General features: G+C 36.0%; 1 protein-coding gene across 1 annotated transcript; it reads right to left on the reverse strand.

The window, feature by feature from the left end:
• Positions 1 to 5536: 5536 nt before the first annotated feature.
• On the reverse strand, positions 5537 to 12580 carry LOC139711328 (deoxyribonuclease-1-like). The gene is made up of 8 exons (XM_071623225.1): positions 12428 to 12580; positions 10898 to 10986; positions 10240 to 10323; positions 9628 to 9737; positions 9007 to 9119; positions 7749 to 7903; positions 7388 to 7478; positions 5537 to 5584 (listed from the first exon to the last, which is right to left on the reverse strand). The coding sequence occupies exons 1-8, from the start codon at positions 12578 to 12580 to the stop codon at positions 5537 to 5539; spliced, it is 843 nt and encodes a 280-aa protein (XP_071479326.1).
• Positions 12581 to 18967: the final 6387 nt, after the last annotated feature.

Below are 18967 nucleotides of genomic sequence, written 5' to 3' on the forward strand. Positions count from 1 at the left end.
CTAACAATTTTGGATTCGTGTTTCAAGATGAAAATTTCTAGCATTTCCGAGTTGGGTATGAATGTATACTGTTATTAAAACAACAACAACAAAAAAAGATGAAGGAAGTTGTTTATTAATTTTTCTAAACAAAAAAACTGCGACGTGGTAAATGTCAGCAACTTTTAGTGTTTTCAATTTATAAAACAATGGACCCGTATTAGCAAATTAAGATGATCTTGTTCAAATGCGGACTGCTCTTTTTTGTAATAATAAAATTTGATTAACTTTAGTTATACCACAATTAGCCCGAACAATATTTCAATAATATATATGGTAATATCATGGTATTATATAACAAAAACATAGTGCTTAAAGGTTAAGTAAACTTTAGTTTAGAGTTAATTCCGACACCTCTAGATATTGAACTTAAAATATAACATATATGAGCGTTCCATCTTAAATTTTCGATAACTACTCCAAGAAATTTGGAATGTTGTTTCTGTTGAATAAATAACTTGTCCATCTTAATATTTAAAGCAGTAGTAACCGATCTAACATTGTAATGTTTAGAATGTATGAAGTGAGTTTTATCTATATTCAAGGATAATTTATTACACCTAAACCATTCAGAAACTTTCGGTAATTCCAGATTTAATGTATTAACTAATATTTCCAAGCTGTTATGTAAATAAAACATATTCGTATCATCAGCAAATAAAATGAATGATAATAAAGGTGACACATTAGATAATTATATTATTTACATACAAAAGAAACAGAAGAGGCACGAAAGTTGAGCCTTGTGGAACTCCGCTACTAATTGGGAGAAAACACGATTCTGTGCCATAACTTAATGATACATGTTGTTTTCTATTGAGAGATAATCTTGAAACCATCCACGTATAACATATGAAAGGAGTTTAAAAATCAAAATCGCACGGTTTAATGTATCAAACGCCTTGCTCAGATAAAAAAAGATACCAATCACACGTTTCTTATTCGACATAACGTTTGGAATTTTATCATAAATTTGCGATAAAGCTAAATCGGTAGATTGCTTATATCATATATGGATCATCTTTCTTATAAACTGGGATAACTTTTGCTATCTTTAATAGATCTGGGCATATACCAATGAAATAAAGAGATTAAATATAATATGACATAAAGGATCTGCTATAAAATATATAATCTGCTTAAGCAATGAAGAGCTTATTCTGTCATAAACCTAGATATTTACTCGAATTTAATGCAGTAGCATAGTATTGATGATTTCAGCAGGATTCGTATAGGAGTTAAAAAAGAGACCCTTCTGGTGGTTCAGAGAGAAAATCAAAGAAACGCACATGGTCCGTGTTGGAGATTTTACTTGCTAATTTTGGACCAATGTTACTGAAAATTTCATTAAATTGGGAGATAGAGCATTTATGTCAGCAGCTCCCCGCCTATGGAACAGACTCCCGGACTCTGTGAAAGATTGTGACTCTGTCAACGACTTCAAGAGAAAACTAGAATTGCTCATTTGGTCTACTTTCCTTTAAGGAGCAACATGTTTGCAGCTGTAGTAACTCAGATGATTATGTGATATACTGTCAGATTGTGTGTCTGGTTATTAACATTAATTATGTACCTTGAGCACCTTTGAGTGGATATTTTGCGCGTTATAGATGTCTGTATTATTCTTATTATTATTATCACTATCATTATTATTATTATTATTATTATTATTATTATTATTATTATTCTATAATCAGTTACACAAGGAATAATAGTCTACCACCATACAAAGTGAGCCCGTTCTTAGGCAAGGGATCTGGTTTATTTCCAAAAGTTTCCTTAATCAAACGCCAGGTGGAGCTGGAATTAGAAGATGCTTTGGCTAACCGTTGAGAATAATACAGCTTACGGGATTCACAAATTATACTTGTCAATTCATTACTATATTTTTGTACAACTTTGATGAAACTTCAAATAAGATTTATAAAACTGATTCTTCGTAATAATTGATTTCATAATTGTTTTCGTTATCCATGGATTCTTAGGTTTTCTGGGATTAATTTTTGATCTTACAAATGGAAAGGGTGTTTTTTTTCATAATAAAACTGAAGCTTAGGATTAAATTTTTCATAAGCAATATTCATATTATTCTCATTTAACACATCATTCCAATCTTTTAAAAATAAATTTTGTTTGAATTGTTCAATATTCCTCAAAGTTTCTTTATGATACATTGAAATTCTGATCGGTTTGGAATAACATGTATTTATCTTGTGAATAATGACTATAGGAATATGATCAGATACTTCTTAACGCATTAACCTCCAATAATATCATTACTGTCAATATTGGAAATAATATTGTCTATAAATGAAAGTAACAGAATTCTCACTGACTCTTGTAGGTTTGTTTATATGGGAACAAAATCCATATGAATACATACTGAATAAATCTATCAGATTTTTTATTTTTTTTTATCAAGAAGAAAATGAAGATTGTAATCACCCATGAAATAAATTTACTTAATCTAATTACAAAGATTACTCAAACACGTCTCAAAATTTTCTATAAGTCGATCGAATTGTGTATTCGATGACCTATATACTATTCCAATAATCGCATTTTTACTTCCAAAATCATTCAACTCAATAACATCTCTCATTCTTCCAAAACTATATCATGTCGTACTTTAAACTGCATGTGATCTGCAACATAAAATGCAACCCCTCCTCCTCTTCTTCCTTTTCGGTCGGCTTTGATCATATGATAATTTGATAGATTGAAGAGCGGAAGAGAATCTGCATGTAACCAAGTTTCACTAATACCAGTTACTGAAAACTGTGAAAAAAGGTTTTGCACGTACTCAAAATTTCGGTTTAAACTTCTGGAATTAATGTATAACGAACTGAAGTTGCCTGTAACATCAGAAAATCTGTCATTAAAATCAGTAATTGTATAATAATCAGCACTTGATTTTGGTTCATCTATAAAATCATCAAAATTTATCAAATTCAATTGATCAGGGTTCATCACCATTTTGTAACAGCAAAATTACAGAGGAAATTGACAAAGGGTTGCGTGTCCCAAAGAGCGTAATCGTATACGTGTTGGGTTGGGATCGAACATGGTTTTGTGATAACGAGGGTGTGTGTTTGAGTGTGTGTATTTTCACGTATGTGTGTGTGTGTGTGTGTGTGTGTGTGTACGTGTGTATATGTGTGCGCACATGGTTGTGCTTGTGTGTGTGTGTTTTGTGTCTATGTGCAAGTATGGGTGCTGGTGTTTGTGTTAGTATAGTGCATACTACATGTCCATGTCGAGGCATTTTGATTCAACATGCTTGATAAAATCGCGTCATATCCCTACATAGTTTGCTTTCGTATATTCGGAACAATAGAATATTAGCAAACCTATTATGCATTTAGTGATTAGCATACATTCGAAAAAGAACAGGCCCAAAAATTTGGTCATGCATGTACATGTATATCTACATGCCCATTTATGTGTATGAATATAATATAATATATATATATATATATATATATATATGTAGATACATGTAGATACATGTATATATATATGTATACATATATATATACATATATATATATATATATATATATCTATTCCCACTCCAAAACAACAAAAGGGCAAGAGAATATATATATATATATATATATATATATATAGACAAAATCTGTGTGTAAGTCCCAGACAAATTAAAAAAAATTGTAAATTAGCAACAGATTTTACCGCGTAACTATGTCGACTCTTGGTTCATATCCAGCTCAGAGTTAACTATCTTGTTAACTCAGTCTGGCGCCTTTACAGCTTATAGGCATTTAAGACAACATCAAAATGTCGTTAAACAAGGACCAACGACTACAGTCAACGTAAAAGCAACATCAACAGATTTAAGCGGAGTGAAAACTGTGGCCTTGTCAAGTTCTCAAATTTATTTCATCTGACAGATCATTGGATTATTCGTGTTTTGACCCTCTGTGCGTCACATTATTTCTTGTTCATATTATTTGTGTGAACTTTGAGTACGTTGGTCTCTTTTGCACACAAAGGGTTGATAGATGGGAAACAAGAACATGAAGAAAACAAATGAGGCATGAATCCTTAAGATGATTCCATCTTTGTCAGCCAGGAGTTATTGCACCTTGTAGAGTACACTAGGAGAATGTTAAAAGGGATATTCACCATGGCCTATAATGTACTTTTAACACAGAAAGCATACTGCAATCAGCATTTCATTCACAGTTACATTAACAATTATCATATATCATCACAAATAGCGTGAGTACTTGCGCAGCTTCAAGTAATCATTACAACCAATAATTCCTTTGACTTTTCTCCCCATGGTAATCCACTATTGCCATCAGAGGAGACTTTGAATAAGAGAGAATACGCAGGCATTAATCATCAGTTGTGATCTTCATGCTTGAGTGACGACAAATCTGAAGTGAAACAAAAGGAAGAGCACTGAATGATAAAAACGTGAAGACACAAGAGATTAAGTGAAGGAGAGTTGAAAATGAGCAAAAGGTTCATCTAGGAAATTCTATCTTAGACAAACGTAATTGTAGGATTATTAAACCATGTGAATAATACAAACATAAACATACACACTGCATAATTATTTTTGTATGCGATGGAAGTATATCTTATAATAGGAAAATATTCATGCTATCAAAATGATCTGAAAATTTTCGTAGATGAATCTAGATTTCTCCATATTCTTTGAAAAAAATGACTTATCAGCAAGTAGCATCCTGGAAAATAATTCTAGATGTATACTTTTTGTGGCATTAGTAGCTCTTGCATTTTTTTCCAATATACTTATAGCTAACCTTGTCGATCTTGGTCTAGACAAGAACATTAGATTTGCACAGCTGTATGTCTTCGAAACATTATCATGATCGTTACAATCACGACTGGCACTGCAATGAAGTGGTTTTGAAGCTGTATTTTCATTTGGAGTTTTTGCTGTAAGCCCAAAAGATTTCAAACATTTTATAAACCAGCCATTCCACGAGCACCAAGATTAATTGCTGATATGGTATCGTCACACACACACACACACACACACACACACACATACACACACAAAGCAAGGATTTCTTCGTTTCAGTTGCCCTTAAAGATATTGTTCATCACTGGATAGTGATTTATAAAACGTTCGAGTAACCACATTTGATGCATATGTGTGAGTCAGTTGTATCACAAATTATATCTTACCATATAAGAATTTTGCAATAAAGCCTGAAAATAAGGAGTTATCACTATTTTTCTCAATAAACAATAACTATAGACGGTTTATTCTGGAACAAATTTTATTATAACTACTGTTCACATTTTTTTTTATTTAACAATACTTAACATTGATTATACTGATTAAAATTGTCACGTTGGTTGTTTCTATCCCTAACTCACATTTTAGAACTGTTTTGAAGCACTAATTTCATCCGCAAATGGTGAATGCATTTAATGTTTAATTTGCTTCAAAACGGCTAGTTCTTACCTTCTGACAGGTCACCCGTGTGTGGTAAAGTTACTTCAACTTGAAGTAGACAGGGTAGTGATCGCTGACATCTTCTGCCTGTATTGGAAATCGAACAATCCAATCCAACGAGAAAATGGTTAATTGTTAATATGATATAATTTTCATTGTAACTACTGTTACTTTTATTGGTATCATTATTATTGTCATCTTGTTGTTATCACCACCATTATTAGTCATCATTTTTATTATAATTCTTCTTCTTATCATTGTTAGTGCTCTCATTATTCAGGAACCTATTTCCCCTACTTTTAGTTTTGAAATAAAAGAAAAAAAAAGCAATGGATTTTTAAAGGAAAAAATACATCAAAAACACATGTCAAGCTTTCTTACAAATGCCATATTTCATGTGAAGTGAAAGGTCATAAAATGAAAGCTCAAATATGGAATTAAAGGTTCGGAAAAGCAGATACAGCGTATATACGTGTAAGGGAAACATTTGACGAACATGAAATAACTCTTACATTCAGGTTCGGTTACAAGTGATAGGCGGTATCAAACTGTGAATGTAGAGCACTGAGATTTCGACAATTTCGAATGCCGCACACATAATGCTCATGCCTAAAATTGTTGCCACGTGAGTTAGTGTCAATCACCTGATAAAAGAGGCAAACCTTTAAGGATGTGTCACATTATACAGTAGGATTTCCGTAGTTACCTGGCTTTAAAGTCGGCCTACGAAATGTCGAGCATTGTGCGAGTTAAACTCATCATTATTCTAAGTCACATAGAAATAGTCTCCTGAACGGAAAGAAATGATAACGACCGCCAAAGGATTTTATCTACATCCAGGTATTTAAGATGATGAGCGTTGTAAATGGTGCAAAAACATGTAAAATTAGTTCCTATACATCTGCACTCTTGTAATCGGTATGACCATGGTGAGCACTGGCACCGTTTGGGGGGGGGGGGGGAAGGGCCGTAAATTTGGCTTCGTATGTGTTTATTTTCAATCGGAGCTTTGTTAACCTAATCATATTTTTTCGCTTAATTTGATTTCATACAGATCGTTTATACGGCACTTGTTTTGCGCGGTCACAGGGAGGCAGAAATTGACAAATAATGTAAATCAGGGTATAAGTGTTTTGAGATAGTTGTTGTTGTCTTAATTTTGTTGGAGCGCTGCCAAGTGGGCGATTTGCTCCAGAAATACAGTTAATGATTACTTCAATAACGCAGGTTAACAAAACCTACAAATATCTTATCTATTAACTCACTTTTAGTTATGTTTTGAGTTTAATGTTTAAAAACCGAGTGATTACAGAAGTAAAGTGGATAGGTTTAAGGGAAAACAGGTGTAACTTGCTTACTCCTGTACCGGAGTACAGGGTTACGCCGTTTCCGTCGGCGGGCGGATTGAGGACCCTCCCGTCGACGCCATTGAAGTTTTGGTCTTTCCGGGGGACGGGCGCCTATAAGATCTTATTGGCCGAGAGTTAGTACTAGCCTAGTAGGCAGGGACATCATCGAGTCGAGAGGGTGATAAGAAGAGTAGCGGCAAGGCTGAAGACAGTAAAGGAGGGCAGGCAGCTAGGTTTTGAGAGTTTACTTGTCTACTATACTTGGATGCCAAACTTTGAATGAAAACGCTCATGCTATACTTTAGAGATATATCTATGTCAGGACTTGATAATAAAACAGATGTTGTTGCGAATGACACAGACGCATTATATTATTGATGAAATAAGCGATTTTGTCACACACTTGCTGCTTTTACTATGTGATGTCGTATATGACAAGCATGGCATGCAGTCTCTGCAAAGTGTCTTAACGTTGGGTATTTAGTATATTTCTTTGTCGCACAAAATCGAGAGTAAAAAGGTACATGACCCTCTAACTTACCAGATCGTCGCTGAGCCCGTACGCTGTTTGATAATCGAAGACACCGCCTCCATAGCCAGCAGACTTCATAGCACTACCAGCAAGCACGATCCTGTGGCAAGCAAAACATTTTAACAGCGTGGATAATCTAGCTCTATAATGGTAACAGAGGAAGTGTGTCATCATTCACTAGATTCAAAAGCTCCATTGCTAGGCAAGCCGACTAATTTTTCACAATACTTTATCTATTCGGATTAAAATGGAAAGATGGAATCGGCATCACTTTAAAAAGAAGTCTTCGGCGAGGTTTTACCTAACGGAGAACCAATCTGAGCCAAGATTATTCTATTCGCTTTGGAACAGAAAGACCAAGCAGAATCACCTATCGTAGGCACAGTCGGTGGATTTTACTGTGGTGTCAGCATAGTCGGAAATGAGCCACTCAAAGCTTGAGTCCGTCCTGATGCTGATGCTTGACCAGTCACTGGACCTCACGTAGTTGCAATCGGCGTTAAAGTCCCCCATCAGTATGGAGTTCTGTGTGGAGAAGGTAAGGACCAAAAAGAGAGTGCGCAGATGGGGAAGAGAGTAAAACAGAAGAGTTCCCAGTCGTAAATTTGGTAAGAGAAATAGAAATCATAAGAAGCTTCGGTGTTCCCTTAGATTTCCCCTTTATTGACGTAATCTTAGCAAGAACTTATAGTGTAACATAACAAATGTAGCCTGCCTGTCAATAACCACGAAAAAAAGAAAGAAAATGCTGTTAGAAACTGTCAACTTTTAGGACATTGTTATACATGTATTCTTAATATGCATGAGGATACATGATTAATGGAGAGAGAAATAGTACGTGAGCATGCTTGTTCACATGACTTTGTCGTTGCCTTGATCTTTGAGACTGTCACATTAAAAAAAAAGATGTTAAATGAATTGTCTTGATACTTCTAGAAACAGGCTTCGTTCTCGTAGACTTAAGGATTACACGAGACTATAGTCAAAAAGAGAAAATTTGGTATCGTTTCTCCCGAATACGTTTTTACGTTATAACAATCTTGGTCCTACGAGTAACTTCCAGTCGAGCCTCTATCACTTCTGAGAAGAAATTGGACGAATTATCATTATATAGTTGACCTAATCGTTTGCATTGATCTGTATAATATTGAATGTCAACCTGTTTTTTTTTCAGTATATTAATTTGTAGGTTTTTGTTTGTGTTTTTTTTTTGGTAACATGATTCCCTTTGTTTTGTTGTTGTGTGTTCGTTCGTTCGTTTGTTTGTTTGTTTGTTTTTTTTTTCTCGTTTCATATACATAGCAGGGTAATAACCCCCGGCTAAATACTGGTTAAGGATAAGGCTAGAGTAAAGATTAGGGCTAATGTTAGGTTTAGGGTTAGAGTTGGGGTTACGGTTGGGATAAGTTCCGTATTAGGATTAGAATTAGGGTCAGGGGAAAAGTCTGGGGTAATCGACCCGGGGGTAATTGCCCTAGACACTTCCTATTCTATGTAATAATGTATAATTTTTAATCTCACAGAAGAACAGCCATTCGCTGCAGTGGGTGAACCGTGATGAAATGAAATAAACTCAAACTCAAACTCAATTGGAAAGTGGACTTCAATCTATTTTTTTTTTAACGCACCTCGTTGCCGAATTTGGACTTGGCAGCCTCATATACGTTCATCATCTCGTCGAGCTCGTTGACGGCATCGTCAGGTTTTGAGTGAAGACCGATCACGGAAAAGTCATCAACTCCTGAAGACAGATATTTTAGTTAAAACGTGGAGCTGTACATAATTATGTATAACGTAGATCTCCTATCTTTACAAAATCGTGAGTAACGTTAGATCACCATGGCGCTGAGTAGCCATCTCAGCTCTGCTTGAACGGCGAATAAAAATGAGGAGTTTATGGGTGATAATGATGGAATTGATGATGATAAGATTATATAACTAGCTAATTACATTGTTTTAAATAACACATGCAAGAAGTATCATCATCGCGGCATTAAGTTATTCTTATAAATGGTTAGGAAATTTATTGTTTGAAGTCAACAGAATGTTATTTTTTGTCATCGCTATTGAAGCAGGACTCAAATTGATAAAGAATTAAAAAAAAAAGAAAGAATGATCCTTATGCACACTATTTCATTCATTGCAAGTCTAGGCTTGCAGAATAGGTAAAGATGGCGTTTAGTAATTGTTACAATGTCTGAACTATACTGCATTCTGTGACTTTGGTCTCTTCTGCCCTTTTCACGCACCTGTGACAGCCGATGTCTTGATACCGAAATGCACGACGTATGGCTCTCTCTCGAAGAGATCTCCCGGGTCTGAGTAGGTGAATGAATCCTTTACCCAGAACATGTCCGTTCTATCGGAATGAAGACAAGACGCATAAGAAATACAGCTTGTCATGATTTCCCATGCAAGTCTATAAAATATGTTTGCTATATATTTCACCATCCGACGAGACAGTAGCAAGATGGAAAAGCTCGTAGGCTGAAAAGGTAATTTCTGCAGATTCTTAACAACCGTTGAAAAGGGAAGCAAGTGCCGTATCTGTCTGTCTATCTGTCTATCTATCTATCTATTTTCTCTATCTATCTATCTAATCTATCTATCTATCTATCTATCTATCTCTCTTTCTATCTATCTATCTTTATCTATATATCTATCTTTATCTATCTATCTATCTATCTATCTATCTATACATAGAAAAACATATGGACATATGCATGATGATTACACATACTTTGAGCTTCATGTTATGTGTTGCAGTCATTCACTTGGTAGCTATGGAGGAAGAGTGCAAAGAGATGGAGAGAGCCAAATTCAAAGTTGAAAATTAAACCAAATGTATCGAAAATGCTCACCTGTAGAAATAAGCATACTGCTCTTTGCTCGATGTTCGCCCAACCCGGGGGCCGATGTCCATTGCGTAAGTATTACTTGAGTGGCTGTCGGTTTTCAGTGCACAGGAGAGTGGTCAAAGTATAACTCAAACATAACTGAGGAACAATGATTATTATTTTACAATAACATTTTGTCTTTTTTGCATAAAAAGGTAACAGAACGTATGTACCTGAACGTGTTCTACGCAACAAATGCGAAATAGTCATATTGACCACATGATATGGGGGGGGGGGGGGGGGTTGCTAGGCCCGCATTAAAAGCAAAGATTGTATTAGACCCCCGAAAATGCAACTCATAACAAAGTTTATAACACATTGGCTCGAATGAATATAACTAAAGCTGAATCTCATTTTAAACAGAATATTTTTGTAATCATTAATTCTTCATGAAAAGAATTGTGCAGCGTTTTTTTTTTAGTTATTTGAGAGTAGCATTAAAAGTAATAAGGGAATAATAACCCAACATAGCTGAATAAGCTATTTTTTCTCTTTCCCCCTCTCTCACACACATGACTACACATTTATACATTTGCTATATATGTAATTTTTCTTAATGTCTTTTCTTTCATTTTATGGCATCTTTCTTGATGTGATTTAGTATAATATTGGATAAACTTACTCATTTACTTTATCCAGTAGTTCTACAATGGCGGTTCCCGCACTGTCGCGAATCTCTTGAATCAAAACCAGATCATATCTTGAAATAATCTGGTTAAAAAAAGAAGATGACAAATGCCAGTGTTAAGTGCAAAATGTCGCGAAAAATTCGTCAACAGAATACGTTTGTTGAGAAAAAAAAGTACTTCTTATGTAATCACGAAAGTACTGTGAACCATCGTTTTGAAAAGGGTAAAATAAGATGCGATAAGTGCTAATTATGGTCTGATTCAACTTAATCCAAAAGAAGAAACACAACCCTAAATGTCTTTTAATTATTTCTCTACTCTGTCAACGTGTGTCTATGTATTGCTGATGTAAAAGGCATGATGAAATGAAATGATGGATATGATATACGTACGAGCACTTTTTGTGTCTGATTGTACTTAATACAGTTTAATAAGTTAAAACATTTGTATATAAAGAGTACCATATTGGTTGATTGATCTACTGTACGTGGCAAAGTAACGTTTAAAAAAGTAATCATTAATCTATTGATCTACTGCCCCCTCTTTTCATCGCCTTGTCTTGATACACTTCCATATCAATTGAATATGCATTTATGTAGAATTTCACTTAATTTCAGTTCATTTGTTTCATTTTCAAGGACAAAAGTGCAATGCAGTAGGCTTTTTGAATATAATAATGGCAGGGCCCTCTGGTAGAGCAGTAGCAACACTGAAGAGGCTACCCTGGATGAATAAGACATTATCATTATCATTGTTATTATTATCCTTACTTACACAAAATCAATACGACTTTGTAACGGGAGGAATTCAAATGAACGATAAAAACGTATATCAAAATTGTACTTCAGTTTATTGTAATTTTTCTCATTACATATTAAACACTGCAAAAAGTCCGGTGTTAAATAGTGAACACCGAGCTGGTGTTAAATTTTCGGTGCTCATTTATGGTGTTAAATCAACACCTCCGGGTGTCATTTCCAAATTTTAAACTGTTTTTTGAAGAGTTTCTTAGTAACTGCACTTCTTGTTGATTTTTTATTTAAACAAGACGATCAAGAATTTTACATCAAAATACTAGATATTTGAAAAAATGTGAAAATAAATTTACACCAAAGTAACACCAGCTGGTGTGGTCTCTTATTGAAGCTGGACGGGTGTTAAACCATCGATATTAACACCAACAAATATCAAATCAACACCATGTGGTGTCATTTTTTAATTAACACCAGTACAGTGTCAAAATAACACCAGGTACGGTGTCAAATTAACACCACGAAGTGTCAGGTGAACACTTTTCAACACCATCACAATGCATTTTTAACACCTGTGGGTGTGGTCCTCTATTGAAGTTTGGTCGGTGTTAGATTTAACACCCGTGGTGTTAAATCTAACACCGATGTTTTTACAGTGATTGATTTTGTGTAATTAAGTATATTTAGATATCTGTATTTTTGTATGTTGGAATTGAAATGAATGAAATGAAATGAAGGTGTCTTTGTAAATCATCTCAACCAATATCGAACCTTTTCCAGCTCGTCAACGACGTCGGGCTTGCCGATTTTGCTCTGGCCGAAGACCTGGATGTTGAAGGCCGCAATGTTAGCCACACCAAAGACAGACGACACCATTCCCAGAGTAACGAGAAATGCGAGAAGTACGGAGTGCCCCGTTGCCATGACGACGTGTCGAGGAAGTTCGGACTGTAACTGACTATAATGAGCACAGAAAGAGAATATTTCAGTTGAGATGAAAGGTAGTCTAGTGATATATGATTATCACTACTCTTGGTTTTTTTTTTCTAAAGATCAAATCAATTCAAAATCACCATGGAGTTTTAGTTGTGCATTTTCGTTTATTGTTTGAGGACTACCACCCCTAATAAATGTTTTTAGATTAGATACATGTATGTATACAAACAAAATATAAAGCAAACATCTCCTCTAAGAATGCTTATCATGAATATACATGATATTAATTTGTAAATGCGTAAATGCCTAATTGTTCACCAGATACATTTTGAGTTAACACTGTGATGGTCGAAAATGATAGATATGCGCGCCTGGCAGGATCCAAACACACAGGCTCTTCTGTTTAAACCCTTTCAATGCCAAGAATTTGGACGGTGTGTTCAAGGCTATGGGGTTTTCTGTGCCAATCGTCACTCAAGCACACAAAGGGGTAAGCGTCTAGACAGTCCTCGTCTACTATCTGAACAAAGCTGCACTGAGTAAACTTTTCACCAAAACATGGAATTGTTTTTCTCTTTTCAAAAGTCAATAACGCAGTGCTTTTTTAAGCCGAGTGTGCCATGAGGAAAAATTTGTATTGGTAATGTCAAGGTAAGGGGGAGTGGGTGAAGTGCAAGTTTAATTGTTGCGTCAGTAATAGTGTTACATTCAAAATATTTTTCCCCAACTTAACAGCTTATCCAACATATGAATAAGCTCATAAAGAATTTTGCATGCACTATACCGGAAAATTGATATGATGGAATAGCTGGTCATTATCCAGAAAGAACATATCTGTCAGTACAACGAACTAATGCCCATCAGCCAGCAAAATCATCTTGAGTTATTGTCGGAAAATAGTGACAGAGCGGATAGTATCAACCAGATCGATAAGGGATAGCATCAGGTGCTTAGTTAAACTAATTCGGACTTTGATATATGCTAACGGTTGCGAATACACCGATGATTTTCTGATTGTTGTCAGATGGTGATATTGTTTATAACCCACCCACCTCCCTCACCTCAACCCCAAATAAATAAAATGAATAATGCTGATTATTAGACATATTTTGGTTTTCTTTTGAGTGTTAATTTTGTCTTGAATTGTAGATCAGTGAATTAGTATTCTGATTTCAACATCTAATCCATGCTGAACAATAATTTTCGATACACTGCATAAACGCATATTATATGTGAATTTATTCCCTCCAAGAAATGCTGTTATTTCGAAGACCAAGGGATGTTCTTAAAAGCTAAGTGTTTCGTTATTGCTTTGTATTCGAAAAAAAAAATCTTCAGAGTACAGCACTTATCTTTAAGGACTATTGTCTTCTAGCGATCCACAGGTTCCCATGAATACCCTATCATCTGCAAAACTTGCTCCCCCTCCAAAAAGAGAAAACAGCTAATATAAGCAATTAGAAGTATCAGCGAGCATTGATTGAAAGTGACGCGTGACGTTTCCTGAGTTGGTAATATTAAAGATACCTTTTGGTATCTTTCTGCTAGGACTAGTAATGTTTTCAAAATAAACTCATGTATGACACAGCCACACTGGCTAACAAAAGCTTAAGGGTCTTGCATACTTCGATATATAATCTTGGGATTGCAAAGTATATACGCGTATAATCTGTTTATGTCTGATGAAGAAGAATACAAACGTTGTTACCATCCTGCTCTATACGAACTGCCTTTAACCTCACCATTTCATCACTTATATATTTCAGAGAGATTTGATTTGCTTACCATATAGAGGCGAGTTAGACACTAATGTCAGTATTCATGAAAGACAATAACACAATGAACAATATCAATAGTGCAGTTATAGAAACAAATCTAAGGAAGATGTTGACATACTGCACGTCGCGAACAGTAACTCTGTTTTAAAACTGAACAAAATTAGACCAGGGGGTTTAACGCTTACTTGAGTTCGGCAAGTTCACCTTTCACACAATTCTTGTCCACTAATAACTAGGATGAACATAAACAGCAAGGAGGGGGGTCATGGTCCCCATTCGAACAAATATGTATTCTATCATCCTACGCCATAAATGCCTGTCAAGTACGGTAAAAATGTAACTTTATGCGTTTTTCCAGAAGATAAAAATGGAAAAATATGGCTCTAATTTGCCACACCCGTTCCCTAGGTGCACTCTAAATTTACAATGAACAAACCTGAAACTACAGTCACCTATCTATGCTTACTTATAACATTAACTCTATTACGTCTGGTTCTAGAGAAGAAGATTCTGAAAAGTTCCATCATTCGGTGACTTAGGGTCCCCGGCGGTCATTTGAATAGATTAAGACCTTATCATCCTAGGGATGCTATGACCGTCAGGTTTAGTGAAAATTTGACCGTGCATTTTTAAGAGGCAGATGAAAATGTGATAATTAGGCCTTATTATTTGGTTTCCCAGAGAGCTCATCAGGACGGGGGTGGGGGGTATCCCCAGATCTGCCATGAACAAACTTGAAACTACAGTAACCGAACTTCTTACTCATAACATCATATTTAGATCTCTCACTTCTGTTTCTAGAGATGAAAATTTGCAGAGATTCCCTAATTTGCAACTTTGGCTCCCCCTCCCCTACTGAATGGTCGCAGTAGCTCACTTGGGTCTTTGGCTCAGGTGTCCTAGAAACAAAGAAAGGAAAAGCTAAGCCCTGATTTAGGGAGTAATCATACTCACCAAGAGCTGTAGAAGAGGAGACAGCTTCGTTCAATTGAAACGACAGGATCTGACGTCTGCAACGTGTCACAAACACTTTTGATAGCTCGTCTACATAGCTATATCTCTGAATATAGTTTATTGATTAACCAAGGCATTTGATAGCAGACAGGGCACTCACCCTGAGCAAAGTCTGTTGGCTTAACTCCTTCCTCCTCAATATTATTCTCACATGACCATACAATCTATTATTGCTAAATCATAAACTGCATCCTGGAGAAACCTTAACTGTATGGACTGCCTCTTTCATTGGACAACAATGACCAATTTTTGAAAACAAAAACAAACAGAAACAAAAACAAAATCTGATAGGTTTACTACATTTCTGATTGGAAGAGGTCAGTTCAAGGTAACACGCGAGATAGCTTTGGATATGGACTTATTGTGTAATGCTGGGAAAGACATTTTTAAAATAAGTTTGAGTCAGAATTAAGAGATGTTTATACATCCTGCACATGGATACCTGGTAACGTATCGAAAGAGAACAAATATGTATATATATATATATATATATATATATATATATATACGTATATATGCAAACATAATCATCTGCGTGAGCAACGCAAGCTAAAGATTGTGGTACTTATGGAGGAAAAGTGTAAAGTACTTATAGCAGTTTTAGTGTGGGTTTTTTTTTTTTGTCCTTTCACTGACGGAAATGCCGAAAGAGAATTAAGTCATGGTATATGGACAAAGATTCGCTGTTGCAACCGATTGACCAATTAAAGAGCAACACTGAATGATCGGTGCTTACTTACGTCGCTGAAAGGTAATTTGTCAATCAGTTGCAATAAAAACAACTCGACGCAGTAATTCATGAATTTGAATAAGATCCTATGTCTCTACACGAATACATTAACACCGAGGACCCATCGAAATTCAGCGATTTACTTATCTTTTTGTATGTTTGTCGATACTCTTGTTGCTAAAAGTAACCGTAACCCTTTAAGGTCATCGTGAATTCCAGTCTTCGTTTCATTAGGACTGAAATAAACTGTGAAATGATATGGAACCTGCATGAATCGAACGTAACTGATCGTTGAAGTGTGTAGGAAATGAAACTTATGGCTATGAAGAAACCACGACAAACAGGAAGAAATCACGTGCACTGCTGTACACTCCACCTCTCTCTCTTTCTCTCTCTCTATACCCATCTCCTCTCCATCTATATATCTTTCTAACACTCTATATCTCTTTCTATGATTATATGTAATATTATATATGTATATATATCACCAATTCTCTCAGAATAGGAAATGTAATCTTGAGTTATGTTTGCATGATTGATGATGATAATGATGATAATGGCTTCTTGTATACGGGAGGTATATCTGCCTTTGAAGGGCGTTCATGGCGCTTGATCTAAAATATCTCAACTTAATAAGAATGAAACAATACCAATCTACACGTTCTGATATATATATATATATATATATACGTCTATATGTGCAAGATTTGCTGTCAATAGATTCACTGTCCTTGCACCGCCCCGCCATGTTGTGTTTAAGTCCTTTGATGTCAGTATATATATATATATATATTTAACATCAATGGAATCTATACAAATATGTAGCTACTTTTTAATGGTAACGCTGATTAATATTGGCAACATTAAGACGGACTTTAGAAAGTAAAATGAAATCATGCAGGCATTTTGCAGAATTGACTACTGGTATTAAGTCCATCTAAATCCGACTAAATCCATCAAATATCCTGGACAAACTCTTTGTTATTGTGTTCGTCATGTGACAAAGCATGCTGAACACATGGGAAAAGCTTCTCTTTTCATCCTGCTCATTGGCAAAGAAAATAAGTTGGCAAGGTTGATCACGCACTGAAGGAGCTGATACCCCGACATTGTATTATTGATATTTTTTTTTCAACTTGCATCGAAAGAACACCTGTTTCAAACATCAACATTTCTCATAGTATGCTCTTCTCATAGTTTTAGATATAGGCCTCTGATAATAGGTGGCAATGATAGCGCTATATCCATATCTGGTTAAGTACCACTATTTGTCCTTGATTGCGATCGTACTAGCACGGGCTGGCATCAGCCTAGTTAAGTCGTATCTGCTCCCGTCACATGCGCGGCTAACACTGCATCACATGTCCCGCCACAGCATCTTACCCCATGCAACCTGACAGGACTTAACTTGTAAAAAAAAAGTTTGAATAATGCACCTCCTTTTGTATACTTAATATATCCTTGTGTGAGTTGCGTTGTTTTTGATGAATCATCGCTGGATATTTCGTGGATGCTTGCATATGATTTCTTAGTTTCACCTTTGAAAAGTATTTTGTTTCTGGGTCACAGTAAAATGTGTTCTGTTACATTACGTTCATTGATAGTAATATGGTAAATTATTATACATACAAGCCACTTTTTCGATATAATAAAACCATGTATCAATATTCCTGCAAGGGGTTTGCTTAGTGACATGCAATATTGTTAGCATAATACATGTCCTATGCATTTTACATTACCCACATCAATGGAGAAAAAGAGTACAATATTGTTTCCAATATTGTACTCTGCTGTCAATAACGCACTCAAATGTTTCTTTATATGCATGCGCAGTATCGCTTGCAAAGAAAGCAAAGTGCAGTGGCATTGCGCGATGAGGTTGAGAAATGTGCGATGAGGTTGAGGAATGCACGATGAGGTTGAGAAATGTCATAGGAGTACACGTAAATCGTCTGTGCGGCCCGGTCTGCGGCAGTCGCTCGCTGATAAGCTGTACCGTACTGTATTATACAACACCTCAGAATGATGTCGAATTGTGATTGGCCAAGAACATGTCACATGACATTCAATAGAAAATACCTATCAAACTCATTGAGAGTGACAGCCATGCAATAGGCCCCTGGCATGGGCCTATTGCACGGCTCGAAGGTACTATAGCACGGCTTCGCAGGGGGCTACTATTGCACGGCCGCTCACTGTAGAGTTCTGTGGCTCACACTAGCAAAGCTCCAGCAAACTACGTGCTGGCCGGCTGCGCTGCGCTGCCGGTAAGTCTCACAGACCAGGCGCGGCGCCGGCGGAGTACTGCAACGTTAACGTGTACGCGCAGCTACCTAGTACCTTCTACCTAGCTAGTTGCATGTATTGCGGCCTTACCTACTGCTGTGTTTTTACTTTTGACTCTGATCTGCTACGTGGACCACAGTGATCCCAAAATCAAGACTTCATTTCAAGTTAAGAAACCGTAATTTGATTATTTTTCTGTGTTTTTATACAAAATCATTTTCGGTAATAGACAAAGTCTAGACCTACTTCTAGATCTACCGACATCTCAGATCGGCCTAACAGTCAGGCCTAACTCGATCTAACGTTAGTGTAGAATGGGTATAGACCCTGCAGAGTTTGTGATTCCTGTGACTGTGTGGTCGAATCATGACGAGTGTTTGAAAGCAGTACACAGGGTGGTTTACAATTCTCGGCCTAATTGTTACATTTATTTTTGGGCCTTCATGAGTTGGCGGTCACTAATTTAGTACTGTGATTGTGGACAAGGTGTTGCATAAAACGAATAATTTATGATTTTGTTCGTGCATTGGGGCACGTAATATCGCACTCGGCGCAAGATTCGCCACT

This window comes from Diadema antillarum, unplaced genomic scaffold (assembly GCF_040938485.1).
Source record: "Diadema antillarum isolate AM-2024a unplaced genomic scaffold, OU_Dant_1.0 seq00001648_RagTag, whole genome shotgun sequence".
In the NCBI taxonomy this organism is placed as follows: domain Eukaryota; kingdom Metazoa; phylum Echinodermata; class Echinoidea; order Diadematoida; family Diadematidae; genus Diadema; species Diadema antillarum.